Here is a 17,419-nt window from a genome sequence, read left to right as displayed (position 1 = left end):
TGCTATCCGCACGCTTTTTGTCCTCATGCAAGGCCTGGGTTGTTGTGTCTCACAAAGCGTGGCCTTCTCCTCCTGCGCCTCCTCCTGTTCCATCACGTGTGCTGCTGCTGCTGCTGCTGCTGGGTTAGCGTTGCCGCGTGGTCCCTGTTTATTGAACCTCTTATCTTTATTACATTTATGACTACATGGCGGTACAAAGCATGCTATCCGCACGCTTTTTGTCCTCATGCAAGGCCTGGGTTGTTGTGTGTCTCACAAAGCGTGGCCTTCTCCTCCTGCGCCTCCTCCTGTTCCATCACGTGTGCTGCTGCTGGGTTAGCGTTGCCGCGTGGTCCCTGTTTATTGAACCACTTATCTTTATTACATTTATGACTGCATGGTGGTACAAAGCATGCTATCCGCACGCTTCTTGTCCTCATGCAAGGCCTGGGTTGTTGTGTCTCAAAGCGTGGCCTTCTCCTCCTGCGCCACCCTCCTCCTGTTCCATCACGTGTGCTGCTGCTGGGTTAGCATTACCGGTCCCTTTTCCTGGAACCTCTTATATGTATTACATTTATGACTGCATGCCGACAAAAAGCATGTTACCTGTGCAAAGAAAACAGACATTTCCCGCATTTAAAAGACAGTTTTCCCTTTGAAACTTTAAAATCGATTTTCTCAAAAACTATAAGCTCTTTTTGCTAATTTTTTTTTCCTCTTGTACCCACTCCCAAGGTGCACATACCCTGTAAATTTGGGGTATGTAGCATGTAAGGAGGCTTTACAAACCACAAAAGTTCGGGTCCCCATTGACTTCCATTATGTTCGGAGTTCGGGTCGAACACCCGAACATCGCGGCCATGTTCGGCCTGTTCGGCCCGAACCCGAACATCTAGATGTTCGCCCAACACTAGTGGATAGCTGTGGAATGAGATGTGATGGGATAGGATCCAAAGAACAGGTGGTTATATGGGATTTGGAGATAAGGGAAGAGAGCGAATGTTCAGAGAGTGGAGAGAAACTGGAAAGAGAGCAGTCAACAAGAGGAGTGGAGATGGAGTTTGATGTCTGCGTGGAAAACACACTACGGATTTTTGCAATTTTATCTGTAAAGTATGTTGCAAATTCTTCAGCTGATAAGCATGAAGAAGGAGGAGGAGGGGGTGGACGGAGAAGGGAGTTGAAAGTACTGAACAGGCGCTTTGGATTGTGCAAGTGGGAGGATATGAGGGAGGAGAAGTATGATTGTTTTGCAGAAGAGAGAGCGGTTTTAAACTTGTTCAACTCTTTTTTGTAAGTAATGAAATACTCATTAGTATTAGTTTTTCTCCAACGGCGTTCAGCTACCCTAGAGCACCCCTTTAGCTGTTTAGTATCTTTGGTCAGCCAGGGTTGGCGACTGACACGGTGCGGGCGGACATTGGTGAGGGGTGCGATTTCATCCATGACTTGCGTGATTGAGCAATGATAGTGTGCAGCTGCTGAGTCAGGGTCAGTGAATGGTTGTGTGAGGAGAGGTGCCAAGGTATCAGAGACAGATTGCATGTCTATGTTGCGGTAGTTCCTGCGTGTATATGAGCGTGCTTGAGGCAGGGTGGTAGGAAAAGAGGAGGAGAGAGAGAAGTTTAGTAGGTTATGATCAGAGAGCGGGAGAGGAGAATTAGTGAAATCAGTGATAGAACAGAGACAAGTGAATATGAGGTCAAGTGTATGACCATTAGAGTGAGTTGGAGCAGTGGACCACTGAGACAGGCCGTAGGAGGAAGTAAGTGACAGAAGTTTAGTGGCGGCAGAATTGTTGGTGTCAACATGAATGTTAAAGTCGCCCATAATGATGGTAGGGATATCGGAGGACAGGAACTGGAGGAGCCAGGCAGAGAAGTGATCTAGGAAGAAGGAAGGAGGGCCAGGAGGGCGGTAGGTTATTGCGATCTGGAGGTTAGAGGGAGAGTATAGACGGACTGCATGGACTTCAAAGGAAGGTAGAGAAAGAAAAGGAATGGGGGTGAGTGGCTTGAAGGAGCATCTATCAGAGAAAAGAATGCCCACACCACCGCCATGTTTATTCCCACTTCTAGGCGTGTGACTAAAGTGGAATCCCCCATAAGAGAAGGCGGCAGGTGAGACCGTGTCAGAAGGCGTCAGCCATGTTTCTGTGACCCCAAAGAAGGTGAAGGCGTTGGAATTGAAAAGGTCATGGATGAAAGGAAGTTTGTTGCAGACTGAGCGGGCATTCCAGAGAGCAGCAGAGATAGGTGGGGGAGGAGGGGGGAGAAGAGGAATATTAATAAGGTTGTGGCAGTTTCGGTGTGCATGTGGTTGGCTGTTTGCAGTGCAATTAGTGTGCAAGAGTGAGGAGCGAGCCGGCAGAGAGGGTCCGGGGTTTGGTGAAATGTCACCTGCAGCAAGGAGTAATAGGAGGCAGAGAGAGCGGAGGATAGGGTGGGATTTAGATTTATGGGTAGTTGGAGTATGAAATGTATAGCGCGGTTGTATAAATAAGAAAGTTTCGTGAGAAGCAACCTGTGGAGATGATAAAAGAGAGGGAGAAATGTAGAGCGTGTTGCTGACAGCAGGATGATGCAGTGAGTGTACAGATTTGAGAATAGCAGGGGAAAGCAGGCTAATCGTGAAGAGCAGAGACAACATTATTGCACTAACCGTGAATCAGATTGCTAAAGTCTTGTGTCTGTTCCTTCTGGCTTAATTCTGGTGTAATTCGGTTGTTCTCTTTGTACTTAGAAACCGGTGTACTTTGAAATACCGGTGCATAAATCGACCAAGGTCTAATCGACTGAGAGTTGCATTTATATAGTAAGCCTGATAAGCCTATGCTTAGCAGGCCTGATTGTAGCCTGACTGATGCAGGTGAGGGAATGAGCTCAGCCTGTAGCAGATCACAGTAACTCAGGTAATTAAGCAGGAAGCTGCTTGATTGTCTATAGGTGTTGGGGCCAAATTAGCATGGAGCCAGAGGAGAGCAGACTAATTCATGGAATATACAAAGCCAGTCACTTAGCTATAGTAAAATGCAAAGTATTACAGCACTTCAGAATATTCACAGATTGCAGTAAAATCGATAGTTCACATAAGCGCAGATCATACCATAAGAGTTAGATTGCGTTCACAGAAGGATTGCAGTAAAAATCGATAGTTCACATAAGCGCAGATCATACCATAAGAGTTAGATTGCGTTCACAGAAGATATAACATATTTACTTTTGTCAGTAAATTATTATATCTTAGTCTGTAAAAATAAAACGTGAAAGGTGGGAAACACTGGTATGGGGGCCTCATATTCTCCTATTGCCCGGGGGCCCCATGAGTTGTCAGTCCGCCCTCTATTCCCGCTGGCCGCCCACACTGTCAGACTTCCCGATGAGCGGTGACACGCAGGGATGAGAGAGAGAAGAGCCATGTGCTGTGATGCTCCATATACTTCCTGAATACAGGACGTGACACACAGCACATGGCTCTTCTCTCTCATCCCTGCGTGTCACCGCTCATCGGGAAGTCTGACAGTGCGGGCGGCCAGCGGGAATAGAGGGACGGGATGGGGCGGCAGTGCAGACGATCTGTGCAGGCGGGCGACGGGCAGTGCACGTCTGTGTAGGCAGGCCACCAAGGCTGGGAGGCAGCATCAGCGGGGTAACTAGCAATCGCCCCAAGCTGCCCAGCGCCCTAGGAACTGGCCTCGGGGCCTGCCCACAAATCCAGCCCTGAACATACCTGCCAGATCAAATCTTGATCAAGTTCCATCCAAAATCAAAACTAGTGATCACTCTTGATGGTAAGATCTCCATTGAGACAACCCCCACCCCGTCTCTCTCGCTTTCTCTGTAAAATGTGCTCTCCAGCACCCATGCAGAGTGTTTGCAGCGGAGCGCACTCACCTAGGACACTCACCTCAGCTGGGACGGAGACAGGAGGAGCGCACCAGCAGAGAGGCAACAAATAGCAGTAAATAACCATTACAATAACAGTTGTAAAAGGGTACAAATGAATAGATACAAAACTCTCATGGGGCCATGGATGCGGTTAAACCATGATAACTAGTATCACAGCCGTTTTCGCGTGAAAAATCGTGATTGCGCATGATTTGTTATCGTGCGCAAAAAAGCAAATGCACGCGAAAACGGCTGTGATATGAGTTTTCACGGTTTACTGAATCAAGCCCCTAGTGGATATTTTACATTGTGAGTATAGCGGCACTCAAATGAATGAGTGTTCCTGCCTGTAACCTTTTTAGTAAGAATGTAAGCACAGTGTAACAGCTTACAATGTACATATTTGAGGCGACACGCCTGCATCATAAAAAGAGTGTGAGATAAATTGTTTAAGTATACCACTTTATTGATCAGGCTCTTTTTTTTTCTTTTTTTTTTTAAAGTGGACCTGAACCTTTTCACAGGACAAAAGGGAAACCTAAAGAAATGCACTCTGTATGTATTTAGAGAGTTTAGCCTGCCGAAATCCCCCTCATCTGTGACTAATCAGGAGGAGTGTAATTTGATCTCTCAGCTGTGTCAGCTGGCTGCCTCGGCAGATCAGCTAATTTAACACAGGATGTTAACCCTATGGGCTCAATTCACAAAGCGGTGCTAACCTAGTTAGAGACTTTAGGCGTGATAACCATTGCACCAGGCTGGTGAAAAGCCAGTTTAGGCGTGATAAGTTTAGGCATGATAAGTTTAGGCATGATAAGTTTAGATAAGTTTAGATCGCGCACAAAGTCCCACACGCAAAGCAGCGCCATTAAACTCTATGCAAAGTGCACCAGACTTTGCTAGCGCAAAACTTTTGATCAGCTGTGCACTGCGGTGCTAACCCAGTTGGTGCTTAACCACTTGCCGACTGCACGCTTATACCGTGCGTCGGCAAAGTGGCAGCTGCAGGACCAGCAACGCAGTACTGCGTCGCCAGCTGCAGGCTAATTAATCAGGAAGCAGCCGCTCGCGCGAGCGGCTGCTTCCTGTCAATTCATGGCGGGGGGCTCCGTGAATAGCCTGCGGGCCGCCGATGGCGGCTCGCAGGCTAAATGTAAACACAAGCGGAAATAATCCGCTTTGTTTACATTTGTACGGCGCTGCTGCGCAGCAGCGCCGTAAGGCAGATCGGCGATCCCCGGCCAATCAGCGGCCGGGGATCGCCTCCATGTGACAGGGGACGTCCTGTCACTGGCTGCACAGGACGGATAGCGTCCTGTGCAGCCTCGATCGCCAGGGGGGCAGCAGGTAGGAGAGGGAGGGGGGAATTTCGCCGCGGAGGGGGGCTTTGAGGTGCAACACCCAGCAGGTAGAAGAGATCAGACCCCCCCAGCACATCATCCCCATAGGGGGGAAAAAAGGGGGGCAATCTGATCTCTCTGCCTGCTACCTGATCTGTGCTGGGGGCTGCAGAGCCCACCCAGCACAGATCAGTAAAAACAGCGCTGGTCCTTAAGGGGGGGTAAAGGGTGGGTCATCAAGTGGTTAAACTTATCACGCCTAAATTTATCATGCCTAAACTTATCACACCTAAACGTATCATGCCTAAACTTATCACACCTAAACTTATCACCCCTAAACTTATCACGCCTAAACTTATCACACCTAAACTTATCACACCTAAACTTATCACACCTAAACTTATCACACCTAAACTTATCACCCCTAAACTTATCACGCCTAAACTTATCACTCCTAAACTTATCACACCTAAACTTATCACACCTAAACTTATCACACCTAAACTTATCACCCCTAAACTTATCACCCCTAAACTTATCACCCCTAAACTTATCACGCCTAAACTTATCACACCTAAACTTATCATGCCTACACTGAGTTTAGGCGTGATAAAGGGCTTTCCACCAGCGTGCTAACTGTTAGCACCACTTTGTGAATCAGGCCCTATGTCTGCTTCCATGAAAGCAGGAAGTAGACACACTGCAGTTATATTGCAGGATTTGTATCAGCTGTAACAAAGAAACATTATTATGCTTTTGCTTATCTTTTAGAGCAGAGACGAAATTCTGAGGTCAGGTCTGTTTAGTTACAAAAGCATTACGTTTTCTCCAAGCACCTTTCAGGTGTACTTTAGTAGTTGTGTGATAAGGGTTAATTTACAATGCTGGCTTAGCCTGTAAGACTTGTTTTCACACCCCTTCCTTATTTCTAGCTGCATATAGAAAACACAGCTAGATGAGCGGGCGGAGCAGTCATCATCCAGACTCAGCTGGCTCGTTTTTGTGAAGGCATCCAGGAGCCACCTCATGTGCCTTACATGCTGCAATTTGGCACTAGCAATAAAATACCTGAAGAGCCGTAGTGAGAAGAAAAGAGCAGAGGAGTGACTAGAAGTGACAGAGCTGGAAAATGGTTTTAAGGTATGATGGTTTGTTTTTTTAATATTGTTTTGGCATTTCATGCTATGCATAACTTTGTGCCATTGTATTCTGAATGTCACTTATTATTATTATACTGTGCAAGGTCCGTTATAGAGGCTTAGCACACACATGCTGGAAAACAGTCTTCTTTCAGAACAACTGGCTTGTTCTGATGTATGGTTTATCTGACGTGATTGAAAGACAAGATTTATTTCCCTAGTACCGAGTATACTACCCCGAATTTACAAGTAAATCGCGATGCTCGTTTACCACTACTGTGTGTCGTTTTTCACCTGCAAGTAAGCGTCAGGCTGCACAATTATCAACGTGATTGTGTGCAATCTTGGTTCGTGGAAATTACTGTTTGCGAGTACGCAATCGCGGGCATAGACAGCAGTGGAAAAGGGCTCAAAGTCCCCTACTTACAAAAATGACTCGCGTTACAATGTTTCAGAGATACAAACAATGTTGTCTTTGTGTACAAAATAACAGGGATGGTCGTAGTCAGTCAACTTCACTACGCTGGAACTACGCGTAGTTCTACGCAATTACGCTTCGCAAACTACGGTTTAGAAATCAGAAACTTCGCTACGTTTGCATTTCGTAGACTACGCGTTAAAATACAGAAGCTTTGCGTAGTGCGAAGTGTAGTGTATGCGGACAAATCAAGGAGAGAAAAAAAAGAAGAGAGACTGGCACTGCGACCATGGGACAATTATGGAGAAGGTTCCCAGGTATAAAAGGATAAGGATAAGGGTATATTGACCTTCCGTGTGCTCAGGATGCTGAAGTGAACATCAAAACATTTCAATGAAAAAGAGAATAAATCATCCAGCACTACATGTATAGGTCCAATCTGTTGTCATTTATTGCATAAAATCTTTCAGATCATACATATAGATCTATGAACTCTATGCATACATGCGTAACATACCCTTTCTGTTTCTTGTTGTGGGGCAGTGTGGGAGCAGCGGTCCGCCTGAAGGCCATTTTGCTTGAAAATGAGCTTCTTCCGAGGCTCCGTGCATGGTGTCAGGCCCATCATCGGGTCTTTTAATAGTGCCGGGCGTCTGCTCCAGCTTCCGCATACGTCACGCCGCCATACGTCACTTCCCACTCCTGGTAATGTGTATGTGCGCATGCGTCCGCAAACCCGTGTGAGGCATAAAAATCACTTGTGCGCATGCGTACTATGATACGCCTATGATGCGACCCCTGAAAGAGTAAACAAAGGAAGTGACATACGCTCCATAGTGGCCTCTTGGTTCCACTCCTACTGTGGAAACTCAAGAAGCCACTACATGGTGCTAAACTTGAAGAAAGTTCTATATCTTTGATCATTTTAAATTTAGTGGAATAAAGATGTGGTTTTTAAGGAAACTTTGGTTGTATTAGCAGATGCCCTTTCTTCTAGTGCAGGATGGTTTATTCTCTTTTTCATTGTAGTGTATGCGGACGCTTATGCCCTTATGCACAAAAATTTCTGCAATAATCCGCTAAATATGCGCATGGGTGAACTAATATATGCGTACATTCCACCTTCCAATACGGAATTGTATACGTATAGAAGGGCAATAATGTTTCTGCGCTTGCGCAATGATCCCTATAGACGCAGTTACCACACGCGTAGTTGACTTCGCAATACATACGTCAACTACGAGTAGCTGGCGATGCTTCGATTGGTGGTACTACGAATACGCGGAAATACATACGCGATGTTTTTAAACTTTGTCTATGAACTACGATGCGTAGTTGCGGACTACGATGCGTAGATTCGCACTGGCATAGTTTACGAGCAACCCTGCAAAATATACAGGTTTTTTTTATTACATATTTTTGTTGTTAACCTTCCTAGCGTTCTGGACGAGCTGAGGTCGTCCAAAGAAAACTTGCTGGAAATGTTCTGGACGAGCTCAGCTTGTCCTGCACTTTCCCCTCTCACGCTGTGATCTGCAGCGCTGCAGCAGCCTCTGCTGGCTGCTGCATGCTTCTCCCTAGGGAATCCCTAGGGAGAGAATGTGCTAGGGCGAGCAGGGGGATCCCCCTTCTCTGCGGGGTATTTTGGGCTGGGGGATCCCCCTCTGCGAGTGGGGGAATCCCCCTTCTGTGCGGGGTATTTTGAGCTGAGGGATCCCCCTCTGCGGGTGGGGGGATCCCCCTTCTGTGCGGGGTATTTTGGGCTGGGGGATCCCCCTCTGCGGGTGGGGGGAATCCCCCTTCTGTGCGGCGTGCGGGTGGCCTCTACCCCTCCCCCCCCATCCTCGCTTCTCCCCCCCCCTTCCCTGTCTAAGCCCTTTGAGCAAATAGAACTACTCACCCAGGGGCCCTCTCCAGCGCAGCACTTCTTCCTCCATCGCAAAGTCCCGTCTGTTTACAGTTACATTACGAGACTTGGTGACGTCACCAAGTCTCGTAATGTAACTGTAAACAGACGGGACTTCCGCAATGGAGGAAGAAGTGCTGCGCTGGAGAGGGCCCCTGGGTGAGTAGTTCTATTTGCTCAAAGGGCTTAGACAGGGAAGGGGGGAGGGGGAGTGAGGATGGGGGGAGGGGTAGAGGCCACCCGCACGCCGCACAAAAGGGAGAACCCCCACCCGCAGAGGGGGATCCTGCAGCCCAAAATACCGCGCACAGAAGGGGGATCCCCCCACCCGCAGAGGGGGATTCCCCAGCCCAAAATACACCGCACAGAAGGGGGAACCCCCACCCACAGAGGGGGATCCCCCAGCCCAAAAGTGAGAATCGAGGGGGGAGATCGGGAGGGAGGGGACATCTGGCACCCTATACTCCTGGCTACACCTGGCACCCTATATACCTGGCTCCCCTATATACCTGGCTACACCTGGCACCCTATAACTGGCTACACCTACCTCCCTATAACTGGCTAAACCTGGCACCCTATATACCTGGCTACACACTTGGCTACCCATAACTGGCTACACTCCTGGCTACCCTGACATCTGGCTACCCTGACATCTGGCTACACTCCTGACTACCCTGACATCTGGCTACCCTGACATCTGGCTACACTCCTGGCTTCCCTGACATCTGGCTACACTCCTGGCTACCCTGACACCTGGCTACATATGGCTCCCTATACACCTGCCTTCACATCTGGGTCTTATACTCACCATTGGCGTGCTGATCCCTCGTCACGTACCTCTGATAGCTTCCCCAGTGCCGTCTTCCATGTCCGTGTACGGATTTTGCTTCTCCCTCAGCGATGACATGTCCCCCGCCGATCAGCGTTGATGACACCAGGGTCACACAGCATCAACATCTCACTGCAAACATTTTTTTTTTAAGTTGAATTCAATACAATAACCTGTATTGAATTCAATATTTTTAAAAAAATTGATTGGAAAAAAAAAAAGGTTGAAAATTATTGGAAATTAATTGAACCACTTTTTGCACGGAAATCCTGGGGAATCAGAACGCCATGGAGGCTACATGTTACAGTATCGTGTAAACTGTTGTAAGTAGTTCAAAACACTATGAACGCCCTTTGTAGTTTTAAACACTTTAGGGCCCTTTCCCACCGGGCCCATGCAGTGGGATATTGTTACTGTACCACACCGATGCAGCTTTTTGCGTCGTGCATGCGCGGAAGCATAGTTTAACAATTTGCTTCTGTGCACATCATTAATTGGCCAGCAGGAAGTGAACCTAACTTCCTCCTTGGCTGGCTGCCAGATGGGGATTACCGCATATTAACACGGTAATCCCTGAAGGCCTGTTTTTGGTGGTCTAGCGCAGCCGGTAGTCTGAAATCGGCTTCAAACACACATTGAAAACAACCAAAAAACATGGTTTATACTATACATCCAGATCCAGACTTGTCTAAAAGTAAATCATTTATCCACGTTTTACTATGTTTAACACAGGGCTCAACTTACAAACCAATTTAACTTACAAACAATCTCCCAGAACGGAACCTGCTTGTAAGTAGGGTACTGCCTGTATTGTGTTGATTGCATGCGTTTTTGTAGCCAAGCTGAGGTAACAGATTTGGAGGGTTCTTAACTAAACAGCGCTATTTCATAACGCGCATACGGCGTAACGCTGCACGCGCTATATATTAGAATATGTGTTAATTAGATAGCGGTCAGTAGTGAAACAATAAAGAACGTTGGTTTGGAATTAGGTCATTGCGCGCATAATTAACCACTTCAGCCCTCAGTTGTTTTCACTTTAAGCATCCAAACAATGTTCACCTCCCATTCATTAGCCTATAGAAGAATAAAAAAAAGAGAAAAAATTCATTATTTCTAAGTTTTCGGCCATTATAGTTTTAAAATACATGCCTCCATAATTAAAACCCACATATTGTATTTGCCCATTTGTCCCGGTTATTACACCGTTTAAATTATGTCCCTATCACAATGTATGGCGACAATATTTTATTTGGAAATAAAAGTGCATTTTTTCCGTTTTGCATCCATCACTATTTTCAAGCTTATAATTTAAAAAAAATAGAAATATTTCATCTTTACATTGATATTTAAAAAGTTTAGACCCTTAGATAAATATTTTACGTTTTTTTTTTTTTTTTATTGTAATGCTTTTTTTTTTTTTAATCATACATTTTATTTCAGTATTTTTGGGAGGGTGGGATGTAAATACTAATTTTTTTTTAATATAAATATATGTGTAATTTTTTTTTTTTTAACATTTAGATGTAGTTTTACTTCTAAATGTAGTTTTTAAGTCATGAGTTTGTTTACATGACATCACTCTAAGCGTAACATGTACGCTTAGAGGGTTGTAGGGGGACGCAAGAGGCAGACAAAGCGAGGCTTCCGAGAGAAGCCTTCGCTTTTTCTTCAGGGGATTGGAATCAATCATCGGGCACCATGTCCCGATTGATTGATTCCTGGGCTAACGATCGGCGGCCGGGAGCGCGCCTGATCGGCCGCAGGAGAGCCCGGGAGTGCACATGGCCTCCTGGACGTAGCTTCTACGTCCAGGAGGCTTATTTAATTGATTGCGCATCGATAACTTATTGCGCACATAATTTATTACGCGGAGTGTGTAATAAAAATTCCCAGTGTTTCTAATTGAATTATTCAGTGCTTGTATACATTCTGCTGTTTTTGCATTGTTGTTTTGCTTTGGTTGCAATGGAGCAGGAGTAGAGATGCAGCCCCCATAATAGAGGCCAGCCACTGAGGCGCTGCCTCAGAACAACAAAAATTTACAAAAAAAGAGATGAACGGAAATAGTCCAGGATTATTCATACTTTTTAAATGTCATAAATACTAATTTATGAGATCAAGCACATTCAAGCATCTGTAAAAGGCCAACAACACCATGTAAATACATGTTCCGTGGGGGGGAACCTGGGGTGCAGGAGGAGGAAGAGGCAACTTGGGGTCCAGCAGTGCAAGTGCCCCTGCAGAACTCAGAGGCCCTAGGCGAAATGTCCCCTTTACCTCTATGGCAGCTCCAGCACATACCATGTCCCAGCTTTGCCGTGTCCCCAGCAGTGTGCTGCAGCTTTACAGTGTCCCCAGCAGAGTGCTGCAGCTTCAGTGTCTCCAGCAGAGTGCTGCAGCTTCAGTGCCCCCAGCAGAGTGCTGCAGCTTCACAGTGTCCCCAGCAGAGTGCAGCAGCTTCACAGTGTCCCCAGCAGAGTGCAGCAGCTTCACAGTGTCCCAGCAGAGTGCTGCAGCTTCACAGTGTCCCCAGCAGAGTGCCGCAGCTTCACGGTGTCCCCAGCAGAGTGCCGCAGCTTCACGGTGTCCCCAGCAGAGTGCCGCAGCTTCACGGTGTCCCCAGCAGAGTGCCGCAGCTTCACGGTGTTCCCAGCAGAGTGCCGCAGCTTCACGGTGTCCCCAGCAGAGTGCCGCAGCTTCACGGTGTCCCCAGCAGAGTGCCGCAGCTTCACGGTGTCCCCAGCAGAGTGCCGCAGCTTCACGGTGTCCCCAGCAGAGTGCCGCAGCTTCACGGTGTCCCCAGCAGAGTGCCGCAGCTTCACGGTGTCCCCAGCAGAGTGCCGCAGCTTCACGGTGTCCCCAGCAGAGTGCCGCAGCTTCACGGTGTCCCCAGCAGAGTGCCGCAGCTTCACGGTGTCCCCAGCAGAGTGCCGCAGCTTCACGGTGTCCCCAGCAGAGTGCCGCAGCTTCACGGTGTCCCCAGCAGAGTGCCGCAGCTTCACGGTGTCCCCAGCAGAGTGCCGCAGCTTCACGGTGTCCCCAGCAGAGTGCCGCAGCTTCACGGTGTCCCCAGCAGAGTGCCGCAGCTTCACGGTGTCCCCAGCAGAGTGCCGCAGCTTCACGGTGTCCCCAGCAGGGTGCCGCAACTTCACTGTGTCCCCAGCAGTGTGCCGCAGCTTCAGTGTCCCCAGCAGTGTGCCTCAGCTTCACATTGTCCCCAGCAGAGTGCCGCAGCTTCACATTGTCCCCAGCAGTGTGCCGCAGCTTCACAGTGTCCCCAGCAGTGTGCCCAGCAGAGTGCTGCAGCTTCACAGTGTCCCCAGCAGAGTGCTGCAGCTTCACAGTGTCCCCAGCAGAGTGCTGCAGCTTCACAGTGTCCCCAGCAGAGTGCTGCAGCTTCACAGTGTCCCCAGCAGAGTGCTGCAGCTTCAGTGTCCCCAGCAGAGTGCTGCAGCTTCACAGTGTCCCCAGCAGAGTGCTGCAGCTTCAGTGTCCCCAGCAGAGTGCTGCAGCTTCACAGTGTCCCCAGCAGTGTGCTGCATTGGCACAGTGTCCCCAGCAGTGTGCTGCATTGGCACAGTGTCCCCAGCAGTGTGCTGCATTGGCACAGTGTCCCCAGCAGTGTGCTGCATTGGCACAGTGTCCCCAGCAGTGTGCTGCATTGGCACAGTGTCCCCAGCAGTGTGCTGCATTGGCACAGTGTCCCCAGCAGTGCTCTGCATTGGCACAGTGTCCCCAGCAGTGTGTTGCTGCTTCTCAGCGTCCCAAGCAGAGTGCTGCAGCTTCACAGCGTCCCCAGCAGTGTGCTGCAGCTTCACAGCGTCCCCAGCAGTGTGCTGCAGCTTCACAGCGTCCCCAGCAGTGTGCTGCAGCTTCACAGCGTCCCCAGCAGTGTGCTGCAGCTTCACAGCGTCCCCAGCAGTGTGCTGCAGCTTCACAGCGTCCCCAGCAGAGTGCTGCAGCTTCACAGCGTCCCCAGCAGAGTGCTGCAGCTTCACAGCGTCCCCAGCAGAGTGCTGCAGCTTCACAGCGTCCCCAGCAGAGTGCTGCAGCTTCACAGCGTCCCCAGCAGAGTGCTGCAGCTTCACAGCGTCCCCAGCAGAGTGCTGCAGCTTCACAGCGTCCCCAGCAGAGTGCTGCAGCTTCACAGCGTCCCCAGCAGAGTGCTGCAGCTTCACAGCGTCCCCAGCAGAGTGCTGCAGCTTCACAGCGTCCCCAGCAGAGTGCTGCAGCTTCACAGCGTCCCCAGCAGAGTGCTGCAGCTTCACAGCGTCCCCAGCAGAGTGCTGCAGCTTCACAGCGTCCCCAGCAGAGTGCTGCAGCTTCACAGCGTCCCCAGCAGAGTGCTGCAGCTTCACAGCGTCCCCAGCAGAGTGCTGCAGCTTCACAGCGTCCCCAGCAGAGTGCTGCAGCTTCACAGCGTCCCCAGCAGAGTGCTGCAGCTTCACAGCGTCCCCAGCAGAGTGCTGCAGCTTCACAGCGTCCCCAGCAGAGTGCTGCAGCTTCACAGCGTCCCCAGCAGAGTGCTGCAGCTTCACAGCGTCCCCAGCAGAGTGCTGCAGCTTCACAGCGTCCCCAGCAGAGTGCTGCAGCTCCCCAGAGTGTTCCCAGCAGTGTGCTGCAGCTCCCCAGAGTGTTCCCAGCAGAGTGCTTCAGCTTCACAGGGTCCCTAGCAGAGTGCTGCAGCTTCACAGCGTCCCCAGCAGAGTGCTGCAGCTTCACAGCGTCCCCAGCAGAGTGCTGCAGCTTCACAGCGTCCCCAGCATTGTGCTGCAGCTTCACAGCGTCCCCAGCATTGTGCTGCAGCTTCACAGCGTCCCCAGCAGTGTGCTGCAGCTTCACAGCGTCCCCAGCAGTGTGCTGCAGCTTCACAGCGTCCCCAGCAGTGTGCTGCAGCTTCACAGCATCCCCAGCAGTGTGCTGCAGCTTCACAGCGTCCCCAGCAGTGTGCTGCAGCTTCACAGCGTCCCCAGCAGTGTGCTGCAGCTTCAGTATCCCCAGCAGAGTGCTGCAGCTTCACAGTGTCCCCAGCAGAGTGCTGCAGCTTCACAGTGTCCCCAGCAGAGTGCTGCAGCTTCACAGTGTCCCCAGCAGAGTGCCGCAGCTTCACAGTGTCCCCAGCAGAGTGCCGCAGCTTCACAGTGTCCCCAGCAGAGTGCCGCAGCTTCACAGTGTCCCCAGCAGAGTGCCGCAGCTTCACAGTGTCCCCAGCAGAGTGCCGCAGCTTCACAGTGTCCCCAGCAGAGTGCCGCAGCTTCACAGTGTCCCCAGCAGAGTGCCGCAGCTTCACAGTGTCCCCAGCAGAGTGCCGCAGCTTCACAGTGTCCCCAGCAGAGTGCCGCAGCTTCACAGTGTCCCCAGCAGAGTGCCGCAGCCTTACAGTGTCCCCAGCAGAGTGCCGCAGCTTCACAGTGTCCCCAGCAGAGTGCCGCAGCTTCACAGTGTCCCCAGCAGAGTGCCGCAGCTTCACAGTGTCCCCAGCAGAGTGCCGCAGCTTCACAGTGTCCCCAGCAGTGTGCTGCAGCTTCGCAGTGTCCCCAGCAGTGTGCTGCAGCTTCTCAATGTCTTACATTAAAAGTTTATGTCAGCAATCACATTTGATTAACTATACCATCTAAGTTCACAGTATGTATTCATACCACACACATTACACAGCACACAACACAAGTCACACTACGCAGTATCCACATGTTACATTGCCTACAGCGATATACAATCAATAAACGTTATGGTTGCTTGGCATAGTACATATGACCAACACAATTTAATTACTACTTAAAAAAAACTATGAAAAAATACACACAGGCCAAAAACAGCTGAAAAATGTCAAGGACACATACAAACAAATAACACTTGCGCAGTCTCAAACTATTCTGAAGCAAGTGTTGTTGAGCAAAGCTTATATAGGCCAAAAACAGCTGACATTATGCACGTAAACTTCTACGCGCTATATAGTTCCAGTTGTAAAACATATTCCCAGCGTACGCTGTGCAGTTGTAAAATCGTGCTGTGTAGTTTTACCGCGCATAAAGGTTGACGCACACAATAATGCACATACGTCACTAGCGCTGCTTAGTGAATCAAGCCTTTGATTTCTGGAGGCCTGTGGCCAACGTTTCACATTTTATTCCCTCTATTCCTTTTTATTCTTCTTGCTTTTTATCTGTCTTCAGTTTTTTTTCTTGATCCTTAATTATGTTTACCATATTTTTTTCTGTTATTCACAACAATGTTTATATTAATTCGATTCTCTTTCAGGGTTGGACGATTTTCTAAAGTAAAAATCTTCTGGATTGTTTTAATCGTCTTCATTATAGGGATATCCTTCACTTTCCATCGTTCACCAGTACAGGTAATTTTAATCAAAACTTTGATAAGAGAATCTGTAAAAACGGATTAAAGGGCAGCTGTAGTGAAAAGAATATAAAGACTGACATATTTATTGCCTTTGAAACCATACCAGTTGCCTGGCAGCCCTGATCATCTATTTAGTTGCAGTAGTGTTTGAAACATTAGATTTTTATTGGGCTTTTGTACATTTACAAACATACATTGCAACTGAAGATATAGAACAATTGCTCTAACAATTTAAAGAGACACTTAAGGCAACCTAAAAAAAAAATGAGTTTTACTCACCTGGGCTTCTACCAGCCCCCTGCAGCTGTCTGTTGCCCACACAGTGTCGCTTGGATCCTCCTGACCACGCCAGCAGCCACTTCCGTTTTCAACAACAGGCGCCGACAGGCTGGGAACTCGAGTGATTCTTCATGTTCCTGGCCGCAATAGTGCCCTCTATACTGCTATTGCGACCAGGAACGGGAAGAATCACCCGCGTTCCCAGGCCTGTCGGCGCCTGTTGCCTAAAACGGAAGTGGCTGCCGGCGGGGGACAGGAACATTGGAGCGAGAATGCGTGGGCACCGGACAGCTGCAGGGGGCTGGTAGAAGCCCCAGGTCAGTAAAACTCATTTTATTAGGTTGCCTTAAGTGTCCCTTCAAAGTCAACATTCTTATATTAAGTACATATTGACTGATAAGGCATTGAAATCACTACAACAATATCTGTAACACGTATATCAAAACTGTTTCTTAATATGATTGATATGTTGAGTCTAACCTGTCAGAGCTGCATTTACTTGGCCACTTGGGCTGCAGATCTAGCAGGTACATTTTAACGGAAGTGCATATCCCTTTCACTACAGTTGTCCTTTAAAAAGAAAAGTAAAAACTTCCATTGCTCATCATCACCACCACATGATCCCTGGGCAAAAAACGTATGGTATTTAAAAGATACATCTTCAATGATGGCTAATTGTGCTGGTGTCACACCAGTGGTGTGTTTGGAGGATGGGTGGAGGGATTGTAATATTTTAATATACAGTATATAGGAATTGTTGGAATTCAGCTTTAATATATCAAAATATTTATGACTTCATGTTACCCCATAACTTTAAAGGGACCCTGAGCAGTACATAGAATAAAAAATGTACCTGGGGCTTCCTTCAGCCCACCATAGGCCGTGTCCTCCTGGCTCTTTTCCGTGTCCCTCCGGCAGCTCCCGTTACCGTTCCGGCTGGCTCTTGCTGGATCTTGACGTATGGTGTCATCACGCCGGCCGCTGCGCATCATCACGCCTGCTGGTGTGACAGTCCTGCGCATGCACGGCTTTTTAATTCTAAACCGAGCATGTGCAGGACTGTCACACCGGCCGGAGTGATGATGCGTAGCCGCAGTGTGATCACACCATGTGTCAAGATCCAGGAAGAGCCGGCCCGACACCTGGCCTGGGTGTCGCCGGTAGCGGGAGCCGCCGGAGGGACACGGAGAGGAGCCAGGAGGATGTCAGGGGACCTCGCGGCCTACGGTGGGCTGGAGGAAGCCCCAGGTAAATGAAATTATTTATTCTATGCACTGCTCAG

General features: G+C 49.0%; 1 protein-coding gene across 2 annotated transcripts in view; it reads left to right on the top strand.

The window, feature by feature from the left end:
- The first annotated feature begins 6,188 nt into the window (after positions 1-6,188).
- The window catches only part of LOC137540712 (NXPE family member 4-like), a 124,875-nt gene continuing 113,644 nt past the window's right edge, over positions 6,189-17,419 (top strand). For both annotated transcript variants that reach the window (XM_068261836.1, XM_068261835.1), the window contains exons 1-2: positions 6,189-6,346; positions 15,760-15,853. In XM_068261836.1, coding sequence (XP_068117937.1) covers positions 6,336-6,346; positions 15,760-15,853 — 105 coding nt within the window. In that variant the 5' untranslated portion in view covers positions 6,189-6,335. The remainder of the gene's footprint in view (positions 6,347-15,759; positions 15,854-17,419) is intronic.

Source organism: Hyperolius riggenbachi, chromosome 12 (genome assembly GCF_040937935.1).
Source record: "Hyperolius riggenbachi isolate aHypRig1 chromosome 12, aHypRig1.pri, whole genome shotgun sequence".
Taxonomy (NCBI): Eukaryota; Metazoa; Chordata; class Amphibia; order Anura; family Hyperoliidae; genus Hyperolius; species Hyperolius riggenbachi.
Note: the sequence above shows the minus strand (reverse complement) of the source record. Positions and strands in the feature narration are given on the sequence as shown.